The sequence below is a fragment of the Rhinoraja longicauda genome, chromosome 10 (assembly GCF_053455715.1).
Source record: "Rhinoraja longicauda isolate Sanriku21f chromosome 10, sRhiLon1.1, whole genome shotgun sequence".
Taxonomy (NCBI): domain Eukaryota; kingdom Metazoa; phylum Chordata; class Chondrichthyes; order Rajiformes; family Arhynchobatidae; genus Rhinoraja; species Rhinoraja longicauda.
Window position 1 is genome coordinate 12438795 of NC_135962.1, and position 27962 is coordinate 12466756.

At 42.5% G+C, this 27962-nt stretch overlaps 1 protein-coding gene across 6 annotated transcripts in view; it reads left to right on the top strand.

Annotated features, from left to right (window-relative positions):
• The window catches only part of pacs2 (phosphofurin acidic cluster sorting protein 2), a 220422-nt gene that overhangs the window by 138526 nt on the left and 53934 nt on the right, over positions 1–27962 (top strand). For all 6 annotated transcript variants that reach the window (XM_078406219.1, XM_078406221.1, XM_078406222.1 and 3 more), the window contains exons 10-13: positions 443–536; positions 11755–11829; positions 13139–13263; positions 18315–18447. In XM_078406219.1, the coding sequence (XP_078262345.1) occupies positions 443–536; positions 11755–11829; positions 13139–13263; positions 18315–18447 (427 nt within the window). The remainder of the gene's footprint in view (positions 1–442; positions 537–11754; positions 11830–13138; positions 13264–18314; positions 18448–27962) is intronic.

The following is a 27962-nucleotide window of genomic DNA, read 5'->3' on the forward strand; positions in this document are numbered from 1 at the left end:
GTTCCCTGTGTCTCCATTGTAAGCGCTGTGAGACCGTTTCCATGGATTTGAGAAGTCTCAACGAAGGGATGTCGATCAAACATTCCGAACCAGAATGAGAAAACATGTCTTGGGTGGATGTATCCTCGACTCAAGGATCATATTGAGTGCAAACTTGATTGAGCCAGAAAGATCAGAACAGAAGATAAGGCATGATCATATTGAACTGCAGAGAAGGCTCTGGGGATTGTGTGACTGACTATTACTTTTACATATCTTCATATTTAAGCAGATATGTAAAAGAAAACTTGCTTCAGTCTCTGAAGGAGTCATCCCTCAAACAGCACCACTTTGACAGCGTTCTGAATGCTTTTTGACTGTGCTTTGTCTTAAATTATTGGAGTTATGCTGTAATGTCCCATGAGCTTTGTCTGACCTTTTGATTGTGAATGTTGTTTTGCAGACCCTACTTTGAAGGCTTGTCGCACTCCAGCTCTCAGACCGAAATTGGCAGCATGCACAGCTTGAGGAGCCAGACCCGAGAACCACCCAGTCCTGTAAGAGGCTTGCATTGATTACGTCAGCCATCACTGTAAATTGTGTTCTTGACTGAAATAGGAAGCTTTCTCAATTGCAGTAAAGTCAAAAAATGAGTTGGTGATGTTTTTGCTTCTTCGAAAAGAGCCTGCAATTCCACAGCACTCCTTTCATAAGGTCATAACAAAACAGGACCAGGAGTAGGCCACTCGGCCCCTCAGGCCTTCCTCACCGTTCAATATGATCAGGTATTTATTCACAAAATGCTGGAGTAACTCAGCAGGTCAGGCAGCATCTCAGGAGAGATGGAATGGGTGACGTTTTGGGTCGAGACCCTTCTTCGGACTGAAGAAGGGTCTCGACCCTAAATGTCACCCATTCCTTCTCTCCTGAGATGACTGACCTGTTGAGTTACTCCAGCATTTTGTGAATAAATTCCTTCGATTTGTACCAGCATCCGCAGTTATTTTCTTACATTCAATATGATCATGTCGGATATAGAAACATAGAAAAATAGGTGCAGGATTAGGCCTTTTGGCCCTTTGAGCCAGCACCCCATTCAATCTGATCATGGCCGATCATATAAAATCAGTACCCCACTTTTTTCCCCATATCCCTTGATTCCTTTAGCCCTAAGAGCTAAATCAAACTCTCTCTTAAAAACCTCCAGTGAATTGGCCTCCACTGCCTTCTGTGGCAGAGAATTCCACAGATCCACTATTCTCTGGGTGAAAAAGTTCTTCCTCATCTCCGTTCTAAATGGCCTACCCCTTATTCTTAAACTGTGGCCCCTTGTTCTGGACTCCCCCAACATTGGGAACATGTTTCCTGCCTCTAATGTGTCCAATCCCCTAATTATCTTATACGTTTCAATAAGATCCCCCCTCATCCTTCTAAATTCCAGTGTATACAATCCCATTAATTACATTAAGCTTCTATAAATGACTAGGTATTTGATTATAGACTCCAGCATTCTGCCAACAACAGCTTGTTTATGAACAAGCATATAGTTTATCTGTTTTATTTTATTCATTATTTCTTGAATAATGGAATTTACATTTATGTCTTCCAATCTGCTAGTGCCTTTCTGAAACTTGGTGAGCTTTGAAGAAAACAGCCTCACAGCTTTACAATTGCAAAAGACCTGGGTTTGATCATCCTCAGGTGCTGTCTGTGTGGAGTTTGCACGTTTAACCAGTGGGTGCCCCGGTTTCCTCCCACATCTCAAAGATGTGTGGCTTTGAAGGTTAATTGGACTCTGCAAATTGCCCCTAAAAGTGTAGGGAGTGGATGGGAAAGTGGGATAACATAGAACTAGTGTGAAGGGGTGATCGATGGCCAGTGTGATCTGGGCATATTTCCCTGCTGCATCTTTCAATCAATCAATTAGCTTCATCTTCTCTGCAGCCATTTCCTTTAAAACCTTGTATGTCGGCTATTGGGCCTAACTCAAATCCCATTAGTTTTTCCAATACATCAGCCCTCGCAATTGTGACTTAGAATGTCCTCCATACTGTTTGAAGTGGCCTCCAATGTGAAAATTGATGTAGAATATTACTATAATTTTTCTGCCATTTCCTTGTTTCATTATTAATTGTCCAGTCTCATTATCGAGGGATCTCATACTTACCCTGTAGCTGCCCACTTCCTTTTATATACCTTGTTGTTCTTACAGTTTTTAAAATGCTAATTGCCAATTCTCTCTTGTAATCAATGGCGAGGATACCATTTACAGGATTTGGGAACAGATGTCGAATGGCTGGGGAACCTTAGGCAACAGTACTTGCTAATGGTGGAATGGAGTGTCAAGTCAAGTCAATTTTATTTGTATAGCTCGTAAAAACAACCCGCGTTGACCAAAGTGCTGTACATCAGTTCAGGTACTAAGAAACGAACATACAATGGCACCCAAACATAACAGCACATACATAAACAGTTCACAGCGCCCCCTCAGAGGGCCTCAAACGCGAGGGAGTAGAAATAGGTTTTGAGCCTGGACTTAAAGGAGTCGATGGAGGGGGCAGTTCTGATGGGGAGAGGGATGCTGTTCCACAGTCTCGGAGCTGCAACCGCAAAAGCGCGGTCACCCCTGAGCTTAAGCCTAGACCGCGGGATAGTGAGCAGCCTCAAATCGGCCGACCTGAGGGACCTGGAGATAGAGTGGTGGGATAGAAGATTTTTGATATGGGGGGGGGGGGGGGCATGCCCGTTTAGGGCTTTGTATGTGAATAGGAGGAGCTTGAAGTTGATTCTGTACCGTACTGGGAGCCAGTGGAGAGAGGCCAGAATCGGGGTGATGTGGTCCCTTTTACGGGTACCCGTCAGGAGTCTCGCTGTGGCGTTTTGGACCAAATGGTGCAGAAATTATGTTGAAAGAGATTACAGTGCATGTAATGCGGCCAAACATAGATTCTGGTCCAACCTTACAAACACATGTCGATGTAGACGCAAATTAGTAAGGCTTTTGAGAAGTAGCAGTGGAGAGGTGTTAATTGGGATGTTCTTTCTAAAGAGCTGAGAATGCAACAAACACCACATTAACTGTAGGATTCTGAATTGATGTGGTTGGAGGAGATGCTGCAGCTTTAGAAAAACTAAGGAAGAAAAAGTATAAGGATTTTGCTGGCAACCTGAACTATAGTTTGTAATCCTCACTTTGAAATGCAGAAAAGAGCATCCAGTGAGTTCAAATTCAGTTGAAGCCCAAATAATTAATTCTTCCACATTGCATCAGTACAATGAGGCTTTTATCTTTGTTCAACCTAAATTGTTTGTGAGTAGACATTTATAACAGTTCCATTTAACAATGGAATTTTTAATTATTGCAACGATAGATAGAGTCAGAGTGAAGTCACATACAAATTGGAGGAACAGTTCCATGCAACCTATTGATGTGGATATTAAATTCTCAAATTTTAGGTAATACTCCTTTCCACCCCCTCTCTTTCTTGTGCCCCCCCATTCACCCAGGTGCACATTCATTTTCCCCCATTATCAACCCCCCTCATTTCCTTCCACATTTATTCCTCCCGCTGGCATTACATTTCATTCCTCTTCTCTCTTCATCTGACACCTTTTTGTCTCTTCATCTCTAGCCTGTATCTCGCCTACCATGCTTTGCCCCTCTCCCACCACTTTTTCGGCCCTTCTCCCCCCCCCCCTTCCCTCCTCCCCCCCTCCCCCCCCCCCCCCCACTGCAATCAATCTGAAGAAGGGCACAAAAAGTTTGAGTAACTCAGCGGGACAGGCAGCATCTCCGGAGAGAAGGAATGGGTGAGTTTTCGGGTCGAGACCCTTCTTCAGTCTGATGAAGGGCCCCGACCCGTTCTATGGCCTATCCATGTTCTCCAGCTGCTGACCTGCTGAGTTACTCTACTCAAACCAAGTTACTTGGTATTTTACCACTTTAGTTAGAGTAGGTGTAAACGATCCACGATACAAAATCTGAATGGAAGCGCATTGAAAAACGCTGACAGGTTGGTTCCGAAAATAAAATAACGGTTAATCTGTAAGAGGAGGTCACTGAAGACACAGAAAAAAATATATAGGAGCTGAAAGTAAAGATTATAAGTATGATTTAATTGTGAACAAATCCATTGGGAAATTCTGGAGGAAGTTATCTACCCTAGGAGTATGGAGATTTTTGTACAATGAGCAGTTGCGGATAATGACATAGATGCACTAAGGAGAACCTAGAAGAGCAAAAGGAAGAGAAACCGTGATGAGGTTACAGTAAAAGGAGTCAACAGTGGTCATTAGCACCAGATAGCGTGTATCCGCAGAAACAAGGAACTGCAAATGCTTGTTTATGAAACGCAAAGAGCAGTTGTGGCTTTTCACATGTTTCTGTGTTGTGCTGGTGAAATGTTTTGAAAATATCCAACCAGATTTCAAATGTGGACAAAACCCTTGCACTACTTCAGATCCGCCACAAGATGTTGCTATTGACTAGTTTTAATGATCTGTTGCAAACCTCCTTAAAAGAAAGGCATCACGGGTTTTTGAGTTTGTTAATTAGTTCCCTTGGGTAACTTGTAAAATGAGTTGCAGAAATTTGAGAATCGACAATGAAGACAATAGACATAAAATTGGGGTGAAACAATTTATTTGAAAAGATACAAGAGACTTCAGCTGCTGGAATCTTGAGTGAAAAATCAAACTGCTGGAGACGCTCAGTGCCAGACAACATCAGTGGAGAGAAATGGACAGTCGGTGTTTCAGATCAAGACCCTTTTTTAGGCCAGGACCTGCCCGAAAGCAGTGTATAACCCTCAATCGCTTGAGGACAGGCGTCGGACGCTATGGAGTAGCGATGAAGAGGTGGGGTCTCGTGGACAGTGCCTTCTGCGAGTGTGGGGACCCAACACAGACAGTGGAGCACATCGTCACCAGTTGCCCCAAATACCGGCCACCTGTAATGGTGAACGAGGTCTGATTGACCTGGACGATGACACATTGGCCTGGCTCGCCTCAACAGAGCTGCAGGTCTAAAAGACATACGACAGAAGAAGATCAAGACCCTTCTTCAGACCACCAGTTTGAAGAAGGGTCCTAACCAGTCACATTGTCTGTCTGTTTCCCTTCCACGATGCTGCCTGATCTGCTGTCCTCCTCCAGCAGTTTGTTTTTCACTCAATTTATCAATGGAATCGGAAAGTGCTTTTCTTTTTCGTTGGTGTGCCATGACAAAACAGTTGAGCTAATCATAAGATTAGACGGGCACAAGAAACTGCAGGGACTGGTTTACAAAAAACACACACAAAGTGCTGGAGTAACTCAGCGGGTCAGACAGCACCTCTGGAGAACATGAATAGGTGATGTTTCGGGTTGGGACCCTTCTTAAAATCAAGCATGTACTGTGGGAACACTTATTCACATAAAGGATAGTGGATATCCAGAACACCTAAAAGTATATTGACACAGTCTTTTTAAAAAATCAAAACTAAGTCAGAATTTGTTAAGAAATATTGAGGAATACATTTAACAGAATAGGTTGATAGAGCCCAGTAACAGATTGGCTATGGCCAATTAGAATCCAGAGGCTGGATGGCCTACTCCATCCGCACACAGAAATTTAATACTCTGTTTTTGACAGTTCTCTGGCATAAATGTGCAATATAAACAACCCAAATTGAAATCATCAGTTGCTGATCAAAACGTCCTGACCATCCATCTCTTGATTAGGACAGTGGAAATGTGAGGCAGAGTGGGATTTCACTGAGAGTGATGGGTTGGTCATGGATTGCAATGCATAAGGATGCAAATTGAACAAAAACAAAATAAGTAAAAATCTGTAAGAAGGAACTGCAGATGCTGGTTTAAATCGAAGAAAGGCACAAAAAGCTGGAGTAACTCAGCAGGACAGGCAGTATCTCTGGAGAGAAGAAATGGGTGACGTTTTGGGTCGAGACCCTTCTTCAGACTGGTTAGGGATAAGGGAAATGAGAGATATAGACGGTGATGTGGAGAGATAAACAACAATGAATGAAAGACATGCATATAAGTAACAATGACAAAGGAAACAGACCATTGTTAGCTGTTTGTTGGGAGAAAACGAGAAGCTAGTGCGTCTTGGGTGGGGGAGGGATAGAGAGAGAGGGAATGCCAGGGCTACCTGCAGTGAGAGAAATCAATATTCATACCGCTGGCTGTAGGCTGTAAGTAAAAATCTGTTATTTTAGACCTAACTTCCCAACAAAGATGGAGAAGTGAGTCATACAAAAGTACGTTATTCGGGGATTCCTAATCAATGGCATGTGCGACATTGTTCCTTTTTGGTCAGAGCCGAGCAAATCAAAGAACAAAATTGGAGGGACAGCACCACATATTTTGCTTGGGCAACTTATAACCCAGCAATATGAATATTGATTTTGCTAACTTGCATCCCCTCTCTCTCTCTCTCTCTCTCTCTCTCTCTCTCTCTCTCTCTGTCCCTCCCCCACCCTAGTCACCATACTAATTTCACTGTCGTCCTGGAGTCTGTGTAACTCGTTATGACCTAACCCAGTGCTTCTTAAACTGGTGGATGGTTCACCCAAGGGTGAATGAAATTATTTTGGGGTGAATGAAACCAGAAGGGTGAATGACTTAATATATATAAAAATTATACACAAGGGAGAATAAGACAAAAATTACCACAAAACATAAGAAACTTTAGTCGAGGGCGAATGAAACTTTGTGATAAAGACTCAATGGTGAATGACACTGAAATAGTTTAAGAAGCACTAACCTAGCCCACAACCAACAATGGAACATTGTGGGCCCCACCATTCTTTGGTCATCATTACTTTTTGCATATCTTTCATTCATTTGTTCTATCTCTCTCTTTATTACCATCTATATCTCCTGTTTCCCTTTCCCCTGACTCTCAGTCTGAAGAAGGGTCTCGACTTGAAACATCACCGTTTCCTTTTCTCCCGAGATGCTGTCTGACCCACTGAGTTACTCCAGCTTTTTATGTCTTTCTTTGGTTTAAACCAACATCTGCAGTTCCTTCCTATGTGTGTTAAAGGGCGTGCTGTCTCTCAGATGCTAATGTAAAAGATACAGTTGAATGAGAACCAAGAGGATTAGTATTGTCGCCATTGCTTTTAACAGTACTCCAAACTGGCTTTGTAACTGTTACTTAAGCCAAACCACACTATAAACGCAACAAGAATAAAACCAGTGACACTTGGCATTGACCATTGTATATAATCGATCCTGACTACGGGCGCCGTCTGTTCGGAGTTTGTACGTTCTCCCCGTGACCTGCGTGGGTTTTCTCCGAGATCTTCGGTTTCCTCCCACACTCCAAAGACGTACAGGGTATGTAGGTTAATTGACTGGGTAAATGTAAAAATTGTCCCTAGTGTGTGTAGGATAGTGTTAATGTGCGGGGATCGCTGGGCGGCACGGACTCGGTGGGCCGAAGGGCCTGTTTCCGCGCTGTATCTCTAAATCTAAAAAATCTAAATCTAAAATCATGAGAGGAATAAATCGGGTAGATGCACAGAATCTCTTGTCAGAGTAGGGAAATTGAGGACCAGAGGATATAGATTCAAGATTCAAGAAGGGGAAAAATAGGAATAACTTTTTCACACAAAGGGTGATGGGTGTATGGAACAAGCTGCCAGAGGAGGTAGCTGAGGCAGGGACTATCCCTCCGTTTAAGAAACAGTCAGACAGGTACATGGATAGGACAAGTTTGGAGGGATATGGACCAAAAGCAGGCAGGTGGGACTAGTGTAGCTGGGATATGTTGGCCAGTGTGGGTTAGTTGGGTCAAAGGGCCTGTTTCCACACTGTATCACACTGACTCTATGACCTACCTGACTTGCTCAGAGCAGAGGTAGTCCCAGTTTAATCAATTTTGCAAAGTGCTATATGTGAACATTTGAGGACATAGTAATTAAACTGAGAGGGGTGGGAATACTACAGAGAGTAGCTATATCTTTCGGCCAGCATTTTAGTCGCTGCCGTCACTCTCGAGTATATCGTGCCTTGTTGACAAGAGAGACCAGCGAGTGACAGTAATAAAGTGGCATACAATTGAGAAGGAGTAGCTTGGAAACATCTGCAGGTTCCAGGGACAAGAAAACTTCCTGATTACTGTAGTATAAGAAAATATCTGCAGATGCTGGTACAAATCAAAGGTATTTATTCACAAGGTGCTGGAGTAACTCAGCAGGTCAGGCAGCATCTCAGGAGAGAAGGAATGGGTGACGTTTCGGGTCGAGACCCTTCTTCAGACTCTGATTACTGTATGTGAACCTCAGTAGTCTGTGAAACGAGTGTTCCATATTTAACACAATTTGGAGAGAGAGAGAGAGAGAAAATGCACACTGGGTGAGATATTATAGATTCCACCTCCCAAAGAAATTCAGTAGCATTTTACTTGATTGACGGAGCCAAGTCACAACAGATAATGTTAGCGGATAGGTTCTGCAGCACATGGTGAGAGGATCAGCCCGTGGGGTGAGGTTTGTCTGGCTACACTGAAGCGGCAGCATGGCATTCTCAGCTGGGTGATCCCATAATTGTCAAATGTGTCAAATTGTCAAATGCAACCCCTGCATTCGTGTCCCAACTGTTTGTGATCAGTGGTGGGCAGTTAAGCAATTAGCAAGAGATGAAACTCAAAGAACATCATTGTTCTGATGGCAGCCGAGGCGATTACAATGGGGTTCAGCCGGAAGTGCTGAATGAACGACTCACTGTCATAGAAGCCATTCTTAAGCTGATTTTATTCAATCCACAAGTAGTGTAAGAAAATAACTGCAGATGCTGGTACAGATCGAAGGTATTTATTCACAAAATGCTGGAGTAACTCAGCCGGTCAGACAGCATCTCAGGAGAGGAGGAATGGGTGACGTTTCGGGTCTGATCAATCCACAATGTAACCACATAGCAGCGAAAAGTAGGTGCAGACGGAGCCCTGGGACAGTCCGATCTCGGCTGCATTGCAAAAAGACTGATACTCTGGAAAAAGTCTTCACTGCAACAAAGTTGTTCTGGTGCAACTAAGTTTTCGACGGTCTGGGAAAATTGCACCTTTTATCTGCAGATCTTATTTTAGCCTTGCTTCAAACATGAATGGATAAGGAGTGACTGTTCTTGATAACATGGGACCATACTAAAAGGACAGACCTCTCTTTGGCAAGAGTCACAGCTGGTGCAAAGGAAGACGAGTGTGCTTTCACAAAGCTAGATGGTCTCTGATAGAACAATGCTTTAGGTTCTCAACTACTTACTCTCACTCTGTGATGAGGTCAAAAGTGGATATTTGATGCTGATTGTTCAGTACCATTTTAAATTCCTCAGAAAATAAAACAATCCAATTTGAATTGATAAACTGCTAGTTACATTCGTACTGTGCAAGGGCTAGGTAATAAACATGTGCACCAAGAGTCTGACCAATACTTTGATTTTCAGTGATTTTACTGACAGCAAGTCGTCCATCGTCAACATCATGGGTATCACCAATAACCAGAAACTTTTTATACCTGTCTCACAAATACCTTGTTACCACGTCAGAGTTCCCCATTCGTTGCACTGCTTTTGATTTCAATACTGGTTACGGAGAACAGCCTTCAGCAGACGACCTTGAAGTACATGCTCCATGTGTACCATCAGTGCAGACGGCAGGCTCAGCATCGTAATGTTGATGATTCTTAGTCTTAAATGATCGCAAGGATTTTACTGAGACTTTGAAGATTGCAAGTTCAATTTCTGTTCCCGCTTGGAGTATATGAACTCAACTTTCACAGCCATAAAGAAAAGTACTAAGAACACAAGCTTGATAACAGGCGTTCTCCATGCCTTCCATAGTTTCATTAGTGATATATATTTTGGAAGGCTTCTGGGACATGCTAACTATATTTTTGATCCTCACTGCCATGTTGAACTCAGAGAATGAATTTATCATCGGCAATTTTTCAGATGTGTCAGAGATAAATGCAACAGTATCTACATGAAGCAAACAGTGAGCTAGGATTAATTTCCGCAGTCATCTGATATTGAACAAGCTGCAATATCATTGAGAAAATGCATTACCATAACTCATCAAAGCTTTTTCAGCACCATCGCACAAACTCTAGATCTAAACTACCTGCAAGTACAAGAGAGAATGGGAATGTACCTATAAATTCTTCTCTAAGCCACAAGCTTGGCTGTCCTAGAAATCATCACAGTTGAAACTCCTTATCCAGCAACAATGTAAAATCTCCTCACCTAATGTGCTGCAGCACCCCTAGAAGTCGGTTCACTGCCACTTTCTTGATGAAAGTTGGCAATTTATGTTTTTATTATCGGTATTGCCCCAGTCCAATAAACAAACAAAATAAATAACATCTCTTGGTGCCGTATTTTGTAGAATACTAGAATAGTACAGAATGCGACTATTTTATCCCAACATGACTGCAGCAATTCTTTCAAAGAGCAATCCAGTTGGTGCTGTGACCTTCTATGCTTGACATTCCCGTGGAGGACTTTGGGCTCTTATCACATTACACCTCCTCTCTTTGCAAATGTTTGTTATAATACTTTTAGCTTAGTGCAATTTCCCAAGGCACTTCCACACAGTCGAATGTGTGTGCTTCCGTTTGAAGGAGATTGTAAGCAAATAAGGAGGCGAGGTTTGTTGGTTGAATCGCTGTTGGACAGGTAACATTTAAGAGACGCAAAATGTCACACAAAAAGGACTGAATAGTAAAGTCAGCATAAACAGTTGTGGTGTTGAAATCTTTAAAAGCAGAATTGGAATTTTTTAAGGCAGTTTTTAACATTTGCAATTCTAATTTTTGTAGATGAGGCAGAGAAGTTAAACTAAACGGTGTTGGTTCATTAAGAATTTGTCAGCAGCTTTGGGCATTCTTTCTAATTAAAGTTCTCACGGTCAAGGTCATCTCAGATATGTGAAGATGAAGTACGGAAAGCTGATATAAGTGGAACAGGCTTGCTTCATTGGCACCCAGGGCAGCTCATTGTTTTATCTGTTTTTCCTTGGTCAGTTTGTACTAAAGCTTTGCATCAACTAATGAGCTAGAAGTATGACTTGCAGTAAACAGTTTGTTGTTCTGTAAATTAATTTGCTCAGAAGGAAGTCTAAACTTTGCTGAAGAAATGGATCATGTTGTCCAGAAAAAATGCAATGAGTGGAGAATAATTGCACATAATGTATATGCATAAAAATGTCAAGCAAAGCAGTGTGATCGTCAAGTTCGATGATGGGAATGGCACTATCGTCTCCAATCTGGTTGGTTAAGGTGATGTATGTTTCTGGTTAGAATTGTTTGAAGTAGTATGTCATCTAAATGACGAATAGGCCTGCACGAAGCCCAGCAATAGAGTTGCTGCCTTACAACGCCAAAGACCCAGGTTAGATGCTGACGTTTGTAGGTTAATTGGCTTCGGTAAAATTACAAATTGTCCCTAATGTGTGTAGGATAGTGTTAGTGTATGGGAACGCTGTTCATCGTGGATCCGGTTGGCCAAAGGGCCTGTTTCCATGCTGTATCTCTAAACTAAACTAAACTAAAAAAGCTTTAAAAAGATGGTTAAAAAACTGTTAAACAGCGTGCACAAATTTCTGAGCAGTTTGTATGGGCTCCATTACAGGTGAAATGTTCGCCATTTGCGAAGGGTTAATGATATCTTAGAATTCAATTAGATTTCTGCCACTTTTCCCACATTGCTTTCTCCCACATTGTCCCGTTGTGTTTTTTGTGCGACTGGCTAACTGTATTCTGCTTCACACAGATAGATGTACCTGAAAAGCTCAAAAACTCTCCAAGCAAATTTCACATTGACAGCATTTCTGATTTGCCATCAGCTGTGAGTATGAAACTTGTCTATTTCAAGACCCACATTGAATCAAGCCACCAAATGTAGCCTGGAGCTGAAATGTGAGGGAGTGCTGAGAAGGGGCAAAGGTCGCAGTCATTAAGCTGGTTTAGATACAACTTGCCATTTCCCCCAGTATTTCATGGGGAATTTATCAGTTTATCATATAGACCACATCAAATGTATCACTTTGTTTATTACTTCCTTAAATATTCCAGTTAGACACGAATCTTCCATTAAAAATCCATGTTGACTGTCCTTGATTAACCTCTTTAAATTATGGTTCATGCTGTTCCTCAGAATTTCCTCCAATGACTTGTCCACCACTAGCCAATGGCAACATGGTTCATCCCTTTCAAGAGTTACGAGTTTTTATTGCCACATGGCCCGGAATGGATCAATGATTTTCTTACTTGCAGAACCACAACTGGTGTGGCAACATAGTACTCTATAGATCACATAATAAACACAAAAAGTTCAATAAATAACAAAACAAAGAGCCCCAAATCCCGAATGCAACCCAGGCAGTTTGTAGATCGGAGTTCAGTTGGAGTTTGTAGCACTTAATAGCCTGATGGTTGTTGGGGAAACAACCCCCATGTTAAGTGGCAGTAGCATATTAGCAGTCTTCCACACCTCTGGCACTCTGCCTGCAGCTAAAAACAATTTGGAAAATGATCGTCGGAGCCAGTGTTATTTCTTTCTCGCGTCTTTTAAGAGCCCCGGGAACAATTTTATTTAGTCCTGGTAGTTTATCCACTTTTAAAAATTCTGGTTTATCCACTTTACAAAATCCTGGACCCTTTCTCATTTATAATAAACTTAAAAAATAAAAAAAATTTGTTTATCACCTCCCTCTTCCATAAGGGAAGATCCAACCAGTCATTTAGAACTAGTTATATCTCCGCATCTCTGCATTTTTGTGTTCATTACGCCTTACTTGATGTCCTCCTTTTCACAAAACATCTTAAGGCTCTTCTTTATCGTACACTTTGTTATCATCTAAGAAGTCAGTGAAATGTGGGATATGCAATTCATCTGCGTAGATCTGAAGTACAAACTAGTGCTGACGCACTCACTGAATGTACACTTGAGATTTTGGATTAAAAGCAGGAAATATTTGTGAAGTGAAATGGACAGGCAAAGCCCATTAATAGTTACATTAAATTTTCTTTCTTGATCGGGTAATATAAAGACCCTGGGTGTCAAAGCAGATGGGCTGTTTAATGCTCAAAGAAAATATGACATATGCTTCAAGCTATTATATCATGCATTTCTTTTGTTTTTTGTTCCACAAAAGGATCAAATACGCCAGGAAGAGGCAGCAGTGGTCTCAGAAAGCATCAATGCAGACACCTTCCTAGAAAAACTGCCTCCCAGCGGAAAAATCACAAAGACTGAATCATTCATTATTTCTTCTAGTAGGTAAGCCTCATTCTATGGAGCAAATTAGTACAGAATTGTAAATTGCGTGCCCAGCAGGTTGCACTCTCGACACGTCAGTAGACTGTAGTTTTAATCCTGCTTCGGAGACTGCATGTAATCCAGGTTCATAACCCAGTCTAGGGTAGAAGTGCTTTTGTGTTTGAGGTAATGTTTTTCGGATGAGATATTAAATTGAAGCCCTGTCTGCTCCCTAATGCAAAACATTCCATAATTCAATAAGGGCAGGGCAGTGTTCCCCAGTGTTCAGCTCAATAATTAAAACTTGTGACCAAGTCGTCACCAAATTTAAAAAAACACGTTGCCCATTCATTTGCTTTGGGTAAGGAAACCTGCACAGTTGTGTGATGGCCCTTTTTGATTTTCCCCGGACTTGCAGCAATGTGATGTACTCTGAAATAGCCAATGTGAACTGAATGGCAATTCGAATGGACTCTTTCCCTCTCCCCTCTCTTACCCTCTGTTCTCTTGCATAGAGGTTTTCTTTTTGGGTGTGATATTTACTTTTCTCCAATTTTGATTGTCTTAGGCACGTGAGGGCTGAACATTCTTTTCTTTGATTGTAGCTTGTAGCATCATTTCCATTTTTGAGAGAGGCAGAGGCATTAATTACACGCGTTGTTGGGTGCCATGTCAACGGTTGCCTTGTGTCAAGGTCTCATTTATGAACAGGCACTATTTAATGTAATGTATGGATTTTCATTTTGAAGTACCATTTGGATAATTTAAAAATCACATGAGGAAGCCCTCCAGGTTAGACAATAGACAATAGGTGCAGGAGGAGGCCATTCGGCCCTTCGAGCCAGCACCGCCATTCAATGTGATCATGGCTGATCATTCTCAATCAGTACCCCGTTCCTGCCTTCTCCCCATACCCCCTGACTCCGCTATCCTTAAGAGCTCTATCTAGCTCTCTCTTGAATGCACTCAGAGAATTGGCCTCCACTGCCTTCTGAGGCAGAGAATTCCACAGATTCACAACTCTCTGACTGAAAAAGTTTTTCCTCATCTCAGTTCTAAATGGCCTACCCCTTATTCTTAAACTGTGGCCCCTTGTTCTGGACTCCCCCAACATTGGGAACATGTTTCCTGCCTCTAACGTGTCTAACCCCTTAATAATCTTATACGTTTCGATAAGATTTCCTCTCATCCTTCTAAATTCCAGTGTATACAAGCCTAGTCGCTCCAGTCTTTCAACATATGACAGTCCCGCCATTCCGGGAATTAACCTAGTAAACCTACGCTGCACGCCCTCAATAGCAATAGTTATTTTACTAGATCACATGAGCTGTACCAACTATGCCTCAGCTATTTAATGTGCACTCAGATTGGGCAATCGAGGGAGACTACAGCTTCCTGAACAACTACAGTACAGGACAGGGTGGTGAATCTGTGGAATTCATTGCCACGGGCCAAGTCAATGGATATTTTAAAGACAGAGATAGATAGATTCTTGACCAGTAGGTGTGCTGGGGGTTATGGTGAGAAGGCAGGAAAATGGGGTTAGGAGGGAGAGATAGATCAGCAATGTTTGAATGGCGGAGTAGACTTGATGGGCCGAATGGCCTAATTCTGCTCTGATCACTTATACTTACGACCTTATTGCCTGAGCAGAACTTTTTCAGTCCCTCTGTTGGGGCATCCCAATGCACTGACATCTATATGTAGTCTATATGGCCACTTCATCAAACAGCAGTAGCTCGATTGAAGACTCCACTTACCTGACTTTGCAAACTTCCAGTCTTCTCTTTTTTCCATAACTGACTTTCCCCACCACCTCCTCATTTTATCTTCTGCAAGAAACCTTGCCTTTTCCCATCCCCTAGGCAGATTTTCCCTAAAGTGCTCTGCCTTTAAGTTTCATATTCTTCAGAAGCCTAATCAAAGCCTTATTTCATAACTCTCTTCAGAGATTAATTATATTAGTTTCTGTGAAACAGGTGGCTTGGGCTAAGATTGTATTCATTTGACAGTTGAAGATCAATGGGTTGTCTAATGAATCATTTAAGATGGTTGAAAAAATTCATATGAAAGAGCAACAAACTTTTCGCTGAAGGGTCCAGACACGCTTCCCTTCATATCCATCTCTAAACTTGCAGCACTCCGTATATTAAGGCCCAACTCCACAATTCTCATCCAGCTTGCTGACTATTGTTTTAGAACTAACCAGCCTCCCTCAGGACAATGATCCCACCAAGCAATATCCAGCTATTGTTTCCAAGACATTCATGACCTTATTTCCTCTGGAGCTCCTTCTACATTCTCCATCCTCCTCTGATTTCCCTAAAAAATGCAAAGTCCATTCCTATCAACTCCCCAAGATGCATGACCACGACTGTTTGAGTAGACCTGAATTTTCAACCTATTTTGATCCACAAAATCTTTCTTCCTCACCCTGACTCTGTTCTTTCTCCCCTCCACATCTGCAACATTTCTGACAGCTTTTTCCACGTAAGTTTCTTGATGGATCTCCAGTCTCTCTATACCTCCAACCCATGCTGTAAGAGCATGAAGACTCCTCACCACTTCCTTGATCAGTCAAAAGTCCCCCACCACCACCAGTACCTCAAACGCCTGGCTGCACGTGGTGCATTTAACAGCTCCTCCTTCAGCTGTCTCGATGGTCTCGAAGCCCTCCATTTCTTCCTCGACCGTAGAACCAGCCAATCCCCATCTACCAACACTCTCCTCTGCCTAGCAGAGCTGGGTCTTACCCTTAACAACTTCTCCTTTGACTCCTCCCACTTCCTCCAAACCAGAGGCGTAGCTATGGGCACTCGCATGGGCCCTAGCTATGCCTGCCTCTTTGTCAGGTACGTCGAACAATCCCTGTTCCGGGTGTACACTGGCCCCATCCTCGAACTCGACCTCCGCTAAATCGACGACTGCATTGGTGCTACCTCTTGTACCCATGCAGAACTCACTGACTTCATACACTTCACTTCCAATTTCCATCCTGCCCTTAAATATACCTGGAACCGCTCTGTGATTGCTCCTTCAGCTCTGCTCAGTTTCTTCAAATTAAACATACAGCTGTCAAAATATTGGTCCAAATATGTACTTCTCTGAAGGTTTTGAGCAGTCTTTGTTTGAGTCCCTCTGTGAGCTCCTTCCCTCATCCCTTTCCAGTATATCGGTCGCTCTTTTGTTGCTGTTTCCGGCCCACATACAGAACTCAGAGGTTTGCCATATTTTATCATTGGCAGCCCTCAGACTCGAAGGACCCTGCTTCTGTGCCATGGTGTAGTCTCCAGGGTCTTTGCATGCGTTGGCAGCGTCTGCTGTGGCTGACCTGCCCAATTCTCGAGTGACAGTCTTTACCGCAATGGGAACAGATAAAGGAGGTCATTGGAGTTGTAGAAGCTCGCGTCTTGCCGCCGGCCCTCCTCTCTGCAGCACGCAAGTTCCTGCCCACATCCGCCCTCCTTGTGCCTTCCTGGACAATCTCAAGGCAATGAATGAACAAATGAGTTTATTGGCCAAGTATGTACACATACAAGGTATGTGCCTTGGTGCTCCACTCGCAAGTAACAACACAAACATACAGTAAACAATTAAGAATAAGCATAAAACATTAAAATATTATGAAGACATCATTACAATTTAAACATGTGAGTGAAATAAACCAGAGCAAAAAGAGATACAGACTTTTGGTTATTGACTAGAACTGCTATTCGCGGGAAAAAAAGCTGTTTTTATGTCTGGCTGTGGCTGCTTTGACAGTCCTTAGTCGCCTTCCAGAGGGAAGTGCTTCGAAGAGTTTGTGGCCAGGGTGAGAGGGGTCAGAGATGATCTTGCCCGCTCACTTCCTGGCCCTTGCAGTGTACAGTTTGTGAATGGGGAGGGGGGGGGGGGAGGTTGCAGCCAACAACCTTCTCAGCTGATCGAATGATTCGTGGAGCACGTGGAGCGATCCACCGCCGCAGCCTCCCAGTTGTCAGTGTTGATGCCACAAGCCCTCATATCCCGCTTGCAGGCGTCTTTGAGGCGGAGAGCAGGCCGTGCAATGCGCCGAGAGCCAGTTGCAAGCTGGCTGTGCGAGATGTCCTTTGGCATGCGGCCATCCTCCATTCGTCGAAGGTGGCTAAGCCATCGGAGGCGTCACTGACTCAGCAGAGCGTACGTGCTGGGGATTCCAGGATGTTGCTATCGGGAATGCGGTCCTGCCAGGAGATACTGAAAATCCGTTTAAGGCATCGCATGTGAAAGGTGTTTAGATGGAGCTCCTGGCACTTGTATGTAGTCCATGTCTCGCTGCGGTACAGGAGGGTGCTGAGGACGCATGTCTGGTACACACGTATGTTGGTGTTTTCAGTGAGGAGCTTGTTCTTCCAAACCCTCTTAGCCAGCCTGGCCATGGAGGCTGCCCGCTTTCCCGACTCGTCTGGTGATCTCAGTGTCCAGAGACCGGTTGGCGGAGATTGTAGATCCGATGTAGGTGAAATTCTCAACCACTTCCAGCGTGTGGGCACAGATTTTAATGCAATGTGCGTGGCTAGCGTCCTGCGCATTGACGTTGGTCTTTTTCAGGCTGATTGAGAGTCCAAACTCTATGCAGGTGTGGGAAAAGTTATCAATGAGCCTGTGCAGACTCTCCTCTGTGTTGGATACAAGTGCTGCAGCATCAGCGAAGAGCATTTCTCCGATGAGGACCTCATTCACCGTTGTTTTAGGACGCAGGCGAGCTAGGTTGAAGAGCTTTCCCCCCGATCTGGTGTCTAGATAGACACCATCCAGGGACGAATCAACGACGTAGGTCAGCAGCAGGGAGAAGAATATCCCGGAGGAATGCTCGCTTTCATCGTACTCTCCTCCCTTACTTAACATCTCTATTTCTTTCACAGGGGCTCAGGGTAGTAACCAGTTCTAATGAAAGGAGATTTTCACTGCCAAATATAGACCAAAAAGCCAAGGCTACTTTCAAAGCTCGGAGGAGGTACATTCAGCTCCATGGATGAGTGTAGCATTCGATTGCTGGGTTTGTTTGGTGCTGGTCCTGAGTGTAATTTGTCCCATGGTTTCTCTTTCATTAGGTCTGAGTGGAAACAACCAGGACGGCGTGGAAGAAGCACGTCCCTGAAGGAGCGCCAGCCTACCCGGCAGCAGAACGAGCGGGCAAACAGCTTGGATAATGAGCGCTCACCAGAGACACGCCAGCACTTGCAGGTAGGCAGCAGAGCATGCACGATCTGGGCAGGCTCAATGAAAGACAACTTGCTGCAAGAATCATAGGAAGATAGGCACCAGAAAAAGGCCATTTGGCCCATTGCATCCATGCCAGCCCTAAAGGGCTATTCAGTGCAATCTCACTTTCCATCTTTCTGCCTATTGCCTTGTGTGGCGATCTCCTGAGCACATTCAAATATGGTGGGTGCTTCTACACGTTCAGTGCTTTTAAACAGTGCATTTCAGTTCACTTCCAAACTCCAGGTGAAGAAGTTCCTCAAAACAATAGACAATAGGTGCAGGAGTAGGCCATTCGGCCCTTCGAGCCAGCACCACCATTCAATGTGATCATGGCTGATCATTCTCAATCAGTACCCCGTTCCTGCCTTCTCCCCATACCCCCTGACTCCGCTATCCTTAAGAGCTCTATCTAACTCTCTTGAATGCATTCAGAGAATTGGCCTCCACTGCCTTCTGAGGCAGTGAATTCCACAGATTCACAACTCTCTGACTGAAAAGGTTTTTCCTCATCTCCGTTCTAAATGGCCTACCCCTTATTCTTAAACTGTAGCCTCTGGTTCTGGACTCCCCCAACATTGGGAACATGTTTCCTGCCTCTAACGTGTCCAACCCCTTAATAATCTTATATGTTTCAATAAGATCTCCTCTCATTCTTCTAAATTCCAGTGTATACAAGCCTAGCCGCTCCAGTCTTTCAACGTATGACAGTCCCGCCATTCCAGGAATTAACCTAGTAAACCTACGCTGCACGCCCTCAATAGCAAGAAAACTCTTCTGCCAGTTCATTTCAGTTTCTGCCCTCAACTTAATGGGTTGGCCACTGAGTGAAATATGTTTTGCTTTCCACTTGGTCCAAACCCCTCATAATTTTAAATATTTCAATTTCAAATAAATGTCCTTACAGTGACATGCAGTTTGAGTATGACCTTTCTCACCTTTCCTTTTTTTGGGGGCGGCATAAGAATGAACTAATGATATCTCAAATGTCTTATTAATTGCTTTGGGTAGGGGGGGGAAGAGGAAACAAACCAAAACAAATCATTTAAATTTAATCACATTAAAATCGTTAACATTAACATAGTATTAAGATACTGAATTATATATGTTTTATGCTGCAATTATGATCTCTCTGAAAAGTGGTTGCTTGTTTTTCAAAATGAAAAACATCCTTTTAAACCATGTAGCGCAGCGGTAGAGTTGCTGCTTTACAGCGAATGCAGCGCCGGAGACTCAGGTTCGATCCTGACTACGGGTGCTGCACTGTAAGGAGTTTGTACGTTCTCCCCGTGACCTGCGTGGGTTTACTCCGAGATCTTCGGTTTCCTCCCACACTCCAAAGACGTACAGGTATGTAGGTTAATTGGCTGGGTAAAATGTTAAAAAAAAAATTTTTTAAATTGTCCCTAGTGGGTGTAGGATAATGTTAATGTACGGGGATCACTGGGCGGCACGGACTTGGAGGGCCGAAAAGGCCTGTTTCCGGCTGTGTATATATATGATATGATGATATGATATTACATGTTGCTCTCAGCAACTTTTCCTCTTTGATTTTTTTCCCTGACTTGTAAACCAAGATCGATCCCCCTTTTGCTTATATAGTTACTCATTTTTTAAATTTGCTTCTTTTTCATGCTGTTTGGCTGGGGTAAATTCTAAGCAGGCTTTCAAAGAGATTCTGAAATATATGCAATGTCTCTGGCCCCACACAAATTACTCTGGGCTGATCTTGAAATAATGATGCCAGCAGTCTATATTATATTGGATCATTTTACAAGAGGCAGCTGCTGGAACAAAAGGCATTTCCGATTATTTTTCTTTCTGCTTTGAAGACACAAGAGTTTTTCATGTACGGTTCAATGGATAACACTGGCATTTCTGCCAAATAATCATCCTTCAATTGTGACCTTGGTAACTTAGTGATGATGGGTAATTTGTGCAATGAACTATCGTTGGGGAACATTGGCTGCTCCGTTAAATCATCAATAAATGCACTTTTCCCTTGAGATTGGTTCAAAAAGCGATTGAAACAGTGAGCTGGGAGCGACTGTATCCTTTCCTAATCCAGATAGAGCCAAAATGGATCATAATCCCCGAGAGTTCCCCAAATCATCCATTCACCATACTCCAGATCTCTGCCTCAGAGGGCAGTGGAGGCCAATTCTCTGAATACATTCAAGAGAGAGCTAGATAGAGCTCTTAAGGATAGCGGAGTCAGGGGTATGGGGAGAAAGCAGGAACGGGGTACTGATTGAGAATGATCAGCCATGATCACATTGAATGGCGGTGTTGGCTCGAAGGACCGAATGGCCTACTCCTGCACCTATTGTAAAAATAAATTAAAAAGATCAGATTAATGAAAACATCCGAAAGTGATTTTCACAAGATTAAAGGCCAATGGTTCAGTGAAACCAAAATTGCCATTTTTTAAAAAATTCAACAAGAATGCTAACTCTCACCGTGAGAAATTCAGAATACTTTGCATTTCAACAGAAAATTAAATGGAAATTTACTGAAATTATACTTGTGAAAGATTTTAATTGATAGATTAACAAAAGCTCGTTTCTACTGAAGGGGAGTGTGTGATCATCAATTTAAAGCAGATCCAAACACTTATCTATATAAATTATTCGACTGAAAGAATGTAAATGTGATTAGGACTGGCATTCCTTTCCTGACTGATTGGTCATTTTATAAAATACAATGACATTTTGGTTCTGATCACTCCTCATCAATTAACCTTTAACTATACTTCCAGAAGAATACAATTGAGGGAGAGTTCTGATTTTAGATTTTTTGATTGGAATGAAACATGAATATGTACACTGAGAGTCCCTGCAGGAGACACATGTGCGTTTGACTAGATCATTCTGCAATGGGCACTGACCACCCACTCATTTTTAACACGTAGAACACTAGTCAAGCTAATTCTTTGTGCCTACGAGGCGTTTATCAAAGCTTTTTTTAGTTTTTAATTGATTCTATTTGGCATTGGATTAATTTAAATGAGTTAAAAACAAAGGCCTCAGGCTAGTATTTTAAAGTATTTTACTTTAAGAATGATTTGTGGTGTAATATGTTACTAATGTTATTTTTGCAAATGATTAAATTAGAGAATAAGGGCGGCATAGTGGCATGGCTGGTGTTTCCAGGCGCCAGAGACTCTGGTTCGTTCCTGAATACGGGTGCTGGCTGACGGAGTTTGTACGTTCTCCCTGTGACCCTGTCGGGTTTTTCCGGGTGCTTCGGTTTTCTCCCACACTCCAAAGACGTACAGGTTTGTAGGTTAATTGGCTTTGGTAAAAATGTAAATTGTCCCTAGTGTGTAGGATAGTGTTAGTGTACGGGGTGGTTGGTGCTCGGTGGACCATTTCCACACTGTATCTCTAAACTAAAGCATAATGCAAACTGGTCCTTTGACCCACTGTATATGCCACTCCTCAACACTCCTCTACATTGATCCAGCTCCAGACCAAGTGTTGGTAAATGGGATGTGTGGGTGCCTGATGGTTGACATGGAGGTGGCGGGCCGAAGGGCCTATTTCTGTCAAACTCAGTGGGTCAGGCAACATCTCTGGAGAAAATGGATAGATGACGTTTTGGGTCAGGACCCTTCTTCAAACACCGATGGCCTGTTTCTGTGTCGTTGCATTCTATAAATAATTATAATGTTTGAAAAAATAAACTTTAAATAAATTTTTAAATCATGTTAAAACATGTGAAAATGTCTTAAAAAGCGAAAGAGTTCAACATCCTGCCATGGCGTTCAAAAGTTATTGGAGTAGAAGTAGGCCATTCGGCCCATCGAGTACTCCACCATTCAATCATGGCTGATCTCTACCTCCTAATCCCATTTTCTTGCCTTCTCCCCATAACCCTTGGCACCTGTTCTAATCTAGAATTTGTCTATCTCTGCCTTAAAAATATCCACTGACGTGACCTGCACAGCCCTCTGTGGCAATGAGTTCCACAGATTACCCTCTGACTAAAGAAGTTCCTCCTTTCAAAAAGCGCATCCTTTAATTCTGAGGCTATGACCTCTGGTCCTAGACTCTCCCATCAGTGGAAACATCCTTTCCACATCCACTCTATGCCTTTCATTATTCTGTAAGTTTCAATGAGGTCCCCCTGTTGTTGGGTATATGTTGAGTCGGCACTTTGCCTCTGAGCTTATTGGTGAACCCAGCAGCAAACACTGTCAGGTTTGCCACATCTGATGCAAAGTACAGAATTAAGCGTTTAATCTTGATTGATAAAGTCTGACGTGTCCTAATTTCCAACCAAGGGTATCCTGTACTTCCCATTGTTATTGTATTTGGACCATTTCTCGAGTCTTGCCACCTGATTTTCTTCAGGAAAAAAATTGAAATGGTATATTAATGTTCTCCATCTCATGGTGTGAAGTGATCTGCAATCTAAATATATTATGGTCTGGCATACTTCAGGGATCACGTTTCATAGCTGTTACTGTCAATTTCCCTGCTACTGACACCTGAAGTGCCCACACACGGATCAGCATTGTTTTTTTGTAAGACAGCCTATTTAAATGCTGCCTTAAAAATCCATATCCATTCCACCTACTGCATTCACTCTATCCATGTAGACCATAGAATAGTACAGCACAGAAACGGGCCCTTTGGCCCACAATGTTTGTACTGACCATGATGCCAATCTGAACTGTTCTCATCGTCTTTGTCCAACCATCTGCTGATCAAATCCCCCTTCACCTGCATTCACCTACTATTTGCCAGACGTCCCAGCCCCACCTTTCTTCTAGCTTCCCCCTCGTACCCCCTCTCCCCCGACTACAATCAGATCCTGAAGAAGGATCTGACCGGAAACGTTGCCTATCCATGCTCTCCAGAGATGCTGCCAGACCCGCTGAGTTACCCCAGCACTTTTCTGCAAGGTTCTGGCATTGCACAGACAGAAGTAATTCAACCTTTACTGGGCAGATGTTGAAATGTCTGAGCCAAATAAGCCAGTGTTCAACACAATGACAGTATGTTGGTTGTACCCCCAGGGTTCATGTCCTTGGTAATAGCCACTTCAGAATGTAGGGCTAAGGACACCTAGAATCATAGAACTATCCAGCACGGAAGATTGATATTTGGCTCAACTCGCCTATGCTGACCAAGTTGCTGAACCAAATTCATCCTATTTCCCTGTGTTTGACCCACATCCCTCCAAACTTATCTAAGTATTTTTATAATGTCAGAATTGTACTCTTCCACTCCCTCTGGCAGCTTGTTCGATGTGCACACCACTCTCTGTGTGGAAAATACTCTCTGCTTCCAACTTTCATGCTGATTTTTGTATCTAATTGGCCACTTGGCCTTGGATCCCATGTGGTATCGCTTTCCAGACCAGCCTCCCATGTGGAACCTTGTCAAAGTCCAGATCGATATTTATCACTCTGACCTCAGACTTCTAGATCATCTATTCAAAAGCTCAATCAAATCAGTGAGACACAATTTCCCATGCACAAAACCATGCTGGCTATTCTGAATCAGCCCTTGCCTTTCCAAATGCATGTAGATCTTGTCTCTACGAATCCCCTTCAATAACCTATCCACAAATGATCAAGACTCACCCATCTGTGGTTCCCAGGCTTTTCATAAGTGATTGGAGCAGAATTAGACCATTCAGCCCATCAAGTCTACTCCGCCATTCAATCATGGCTGATCTATCTCTCCCTCCTAACCCCATTCTCCTGCCTTCTCCCCATAACCTCTGACACCTGCACTAATCAAGAATCTATCTTATCTCTGCTTTAAAAATATCCATTGATATTTTCCTTGCAACCTTTCTTAAATGGAGGTGCAGTATTAGCCACCTTCCAGTCTTCTGGCACCGTGTGTGTGACAATGATACAAGTATCTCTGCCGAATATATTTATTCACAAAATGCTGGAGTAACTCAGCAGGTCAGGCAGCATCTCAGGAGAGAAGGAATGGGTGACTTTTCAGGTCGAGACCCTTCTGGCAGTAGCTGCATAATTTCTTATCTAGATTCCTAAATTGCACTTGATAAGGTCCTAAGAAGTTACCTACCTTAATGTGTTTAAGTCAGTGAAATGCTCAAGATTGATTCTCATGTTAAGTATATTGGAGAAATCAGCAGAGAAGCACGTGAGTGGAAGCACATGTTCTTCAACAGACCTTTGTTTTTTGCTATGCTGACCAGCCAGCCTCCTGTTCCTCTTTACAGGAGCATTCTGAGGAACAATTGTATTTTGTTGCAGTTTTAAATGTGCTCTAATCTTATACTTATATCTTCAGCCCACAAGTCTATGCTTGCTGCAAGAAACCAATCCTATGAATGTCATCTGTCCCTTCCTCCTATTTCCATATATCCTCCAATATATTCTCTCTCACGTGCAAATCCGTTTCCCGCGACTTTTGCCTTTAACCTATACAGGGTTAATTAACCTTTGGAACTCCAAATTGGCCATAGTTTCCCTTCTATATTTCTGTTGGGAGATATGTTTGCACTGTCAAAATGAATACTCCGCAAGTCCTCAACCCTTGAGAGAAGGATATCTCATGGTTTTCAGGGTGACCTTGTAAGTTCTCTCTAATTACCTGTTCCCTTAGAAGATGATGAGATTCTGAAGCATCGCTAATCGTTAACCTGTCGATTTTTGATGACCATCCCTCTGATACAATTTCATCCAAAAATGTTGCTAGTGACACCCCAATAAAATATAATAGTATCCAAGAAGGAAAATTATTTGCGGTCCAGATCTTTAACGAGGTTATGGTGCTGGAAATCTAATAGATAGAAAGCTACAAGAAGTTATAATAATAATAATAATAATGCATTACATTTATATAGCGCTTTTCATATACTCAAAGACGCTTTACAGGGATTTAGAGAACATAGGGAAGTGAATAAATAGATAAATAAGTAAACGAACAGAGAAAGGAGACAGAAGGTGAGGTGACCTTCAGTGGTTGAAGGCAGTACTGAACAGGTGAGACCAGTGATGTTTTGAATGTGGTGAGTGTGGAGGAGTCTCTGATGTACCCAGAAGTCCTTCTCAACTACCCAGAAAGGATATTTTGTCCTATAGTACTATATCAGTCCTGACTGAAGTGGAGGAGTAGCATAAACTAAGAATATATTAACTTCCTAAAAATAAATAAGCTCATCAAGTTGATCAAGGATTTGATCGGATAATTTGAAACAAATTCTTCGATGGCGAGCCCAGTTCATGGGTGTTTATACTTACAGTAAAATTAGAGTGAACTGTCTTGGAGTTATGTCAGGAAGCATTAATTCACGTTGCTATGTTCGCTTCCAAATAAATGCTAAGCGAAAGTTAATAGTTTTTATTAAGTAACAATTTAAAGGATAAATAGATTTGAGACAAGGGGCATGCATTGACAAAGTGAATGACTGAATGGATCTGAGGAAGAAATGGCTGATTCCTTTTCCTATGCACCCAACCATCAAAGCCTTAAACTTGCTTTTATGGCTAGCTGATCACATGGAAGTGGTTTGAAGCCTATCCACAAACAGTGAGTATCAAAGTGCATTGATTCTTCAATGCTTACAAGTTACAAATTAAAGTTGTGTGCATCCATGTTCATTTGGCATGGATTTTTCTCTAGAAGTTAGCATTCCACTCCCTACCTCCCCCACCGCAATGCTTTTCAGTAGTCAATACCATCATGGGATTTTCTCAAAACAGACAACTAATTAGTCCAGCTTTTCCATTGACCATGGAAGATTACTACTGCAGTTTCTGAGCCAACGCAATGCAGTAAGCCTATTATAAGAAAATCAATCCTCTAACTGCTAACGGAAATGAAATGTGCCAATATGCAACAGGAAATTTTAGTGCTTTCATTCTTTTTAATAATAGCTTTTTTTTGTATTACCTGAAATTGTGTTAAGTGCATATATTACAGCATATTCAGTTGCAACTTCACTGGTTATGCTGAAACTCGTATGACAAATAAAAAGGAACATAAAATTTTACTTTCATCTGCATAGATTTTAAACTTTCATGCCGTGATTTAGAACTTAGTTGAAGGTAATCTCGTGACTTTCTTTCACCTTTTTGCCTTGGTGTTATTGGCCCAGGTTACTTGCTGTCGGTAATAAATCGCAATCCATAGGTCTCAGTGATTTATTATCTCTCTCCCACACTTGCTGACTTTGTAAGAATGTTTAATAAGCACAGAACGACTCTGTTATTCATGAGTTGATTAGTCGTGGGTTTACTGCAGTCGGAGGAGAGTGTCATCCCATCAAACAGAATCAAGTTCAGACGAGGATTACGGAGGAATTGTAAAGATTCATGTAACCCACTGTACTGTGTGAAATATCATCGCAAACTGATCAAAGTGGGCAGAATGAAGATGCAAAGAACTTTATTGAAAAAACAAAGTGCTTCAGTGGGTCAGGTGCATCTCTGGAGGACATGGATAGATGATGTTTCTGGTTGGGACTCTTCTTCTGACTGATTGTTGTCGGGGGGTGAAAGCTGGAAAAGAAGTGGGCTGACTTGACTTTTCCCTCTACAAATAACCTCATGATTCTTTTCTTGTTTTCCTTTGGGTTCATCTGCCAATTGCTTTAAATTTGTCCCACATTTATCAGTGGCCGAGCTAAAGAAAATTGGTTGTTCCTGTTAACTCGGCATTATGTTATATGAGTCAAGTAAATCTCCCCTAGGTCTTTCCCAAACGGGTCTCTCAGGTTTTTACTCATAATCACAATTCTCTAGTCTTGGCTCATGAATCTGATGTATAACACCAGTGTGTTTGTCACCTATTGTGTAGCGATCTGAATGTGTATACAGTACTCTAACGATTGTCATGTTAGTGTTCACATGCTTTAAAGTCTTCCCCCACCCCCCAAGCTCAGTTTGGCAAAAATGACGTTTAATATCTTTAATATCTTTCTAAACTGTTATCCATTTGTTGTGCTACATTGGAGATTTAAAAAAATTATGCTCACAAAGTCTGCCAATCCCTACACATCTGTCTGCAAGGTATTCTCTTACGTATGCTGTCTTCCCTACAAAGTATTCCACAGACCCATACAGCATAGAAACGGGCCTTTTGGCCCAACTCATCCATGCCATCAAGATGCCCCATCTCCAATCGACCCACATTTGGCTCATATCCCTCTAAACCTCTCCTGTCCATGTACCAGTCCAAATATCTTTTAAATGTTCCGATAGTATCTGTCCCAACTGCATCTTCTGGCAGCTCGTTCCTTATACCCACCACACCCTATCTACTGTGACACCACTTTCGGTGAACTATGTACTTGCACTACTAGATTCCTCTTCTCTACGACGCTCCCAGGGCCCTGCCATTCACTGAGAAGGTCCTGACCTGGTTTGACTTTCCAAACTGCAACACCTCGCACATATCTGCATTAAACTCCACTAACTATTCTGCCGCCCACCTTTCCCAAATGATTACGATTTTGCTGTCATTTTTGATAACCATCTTTGCGATCGAAAATACCACTGACTT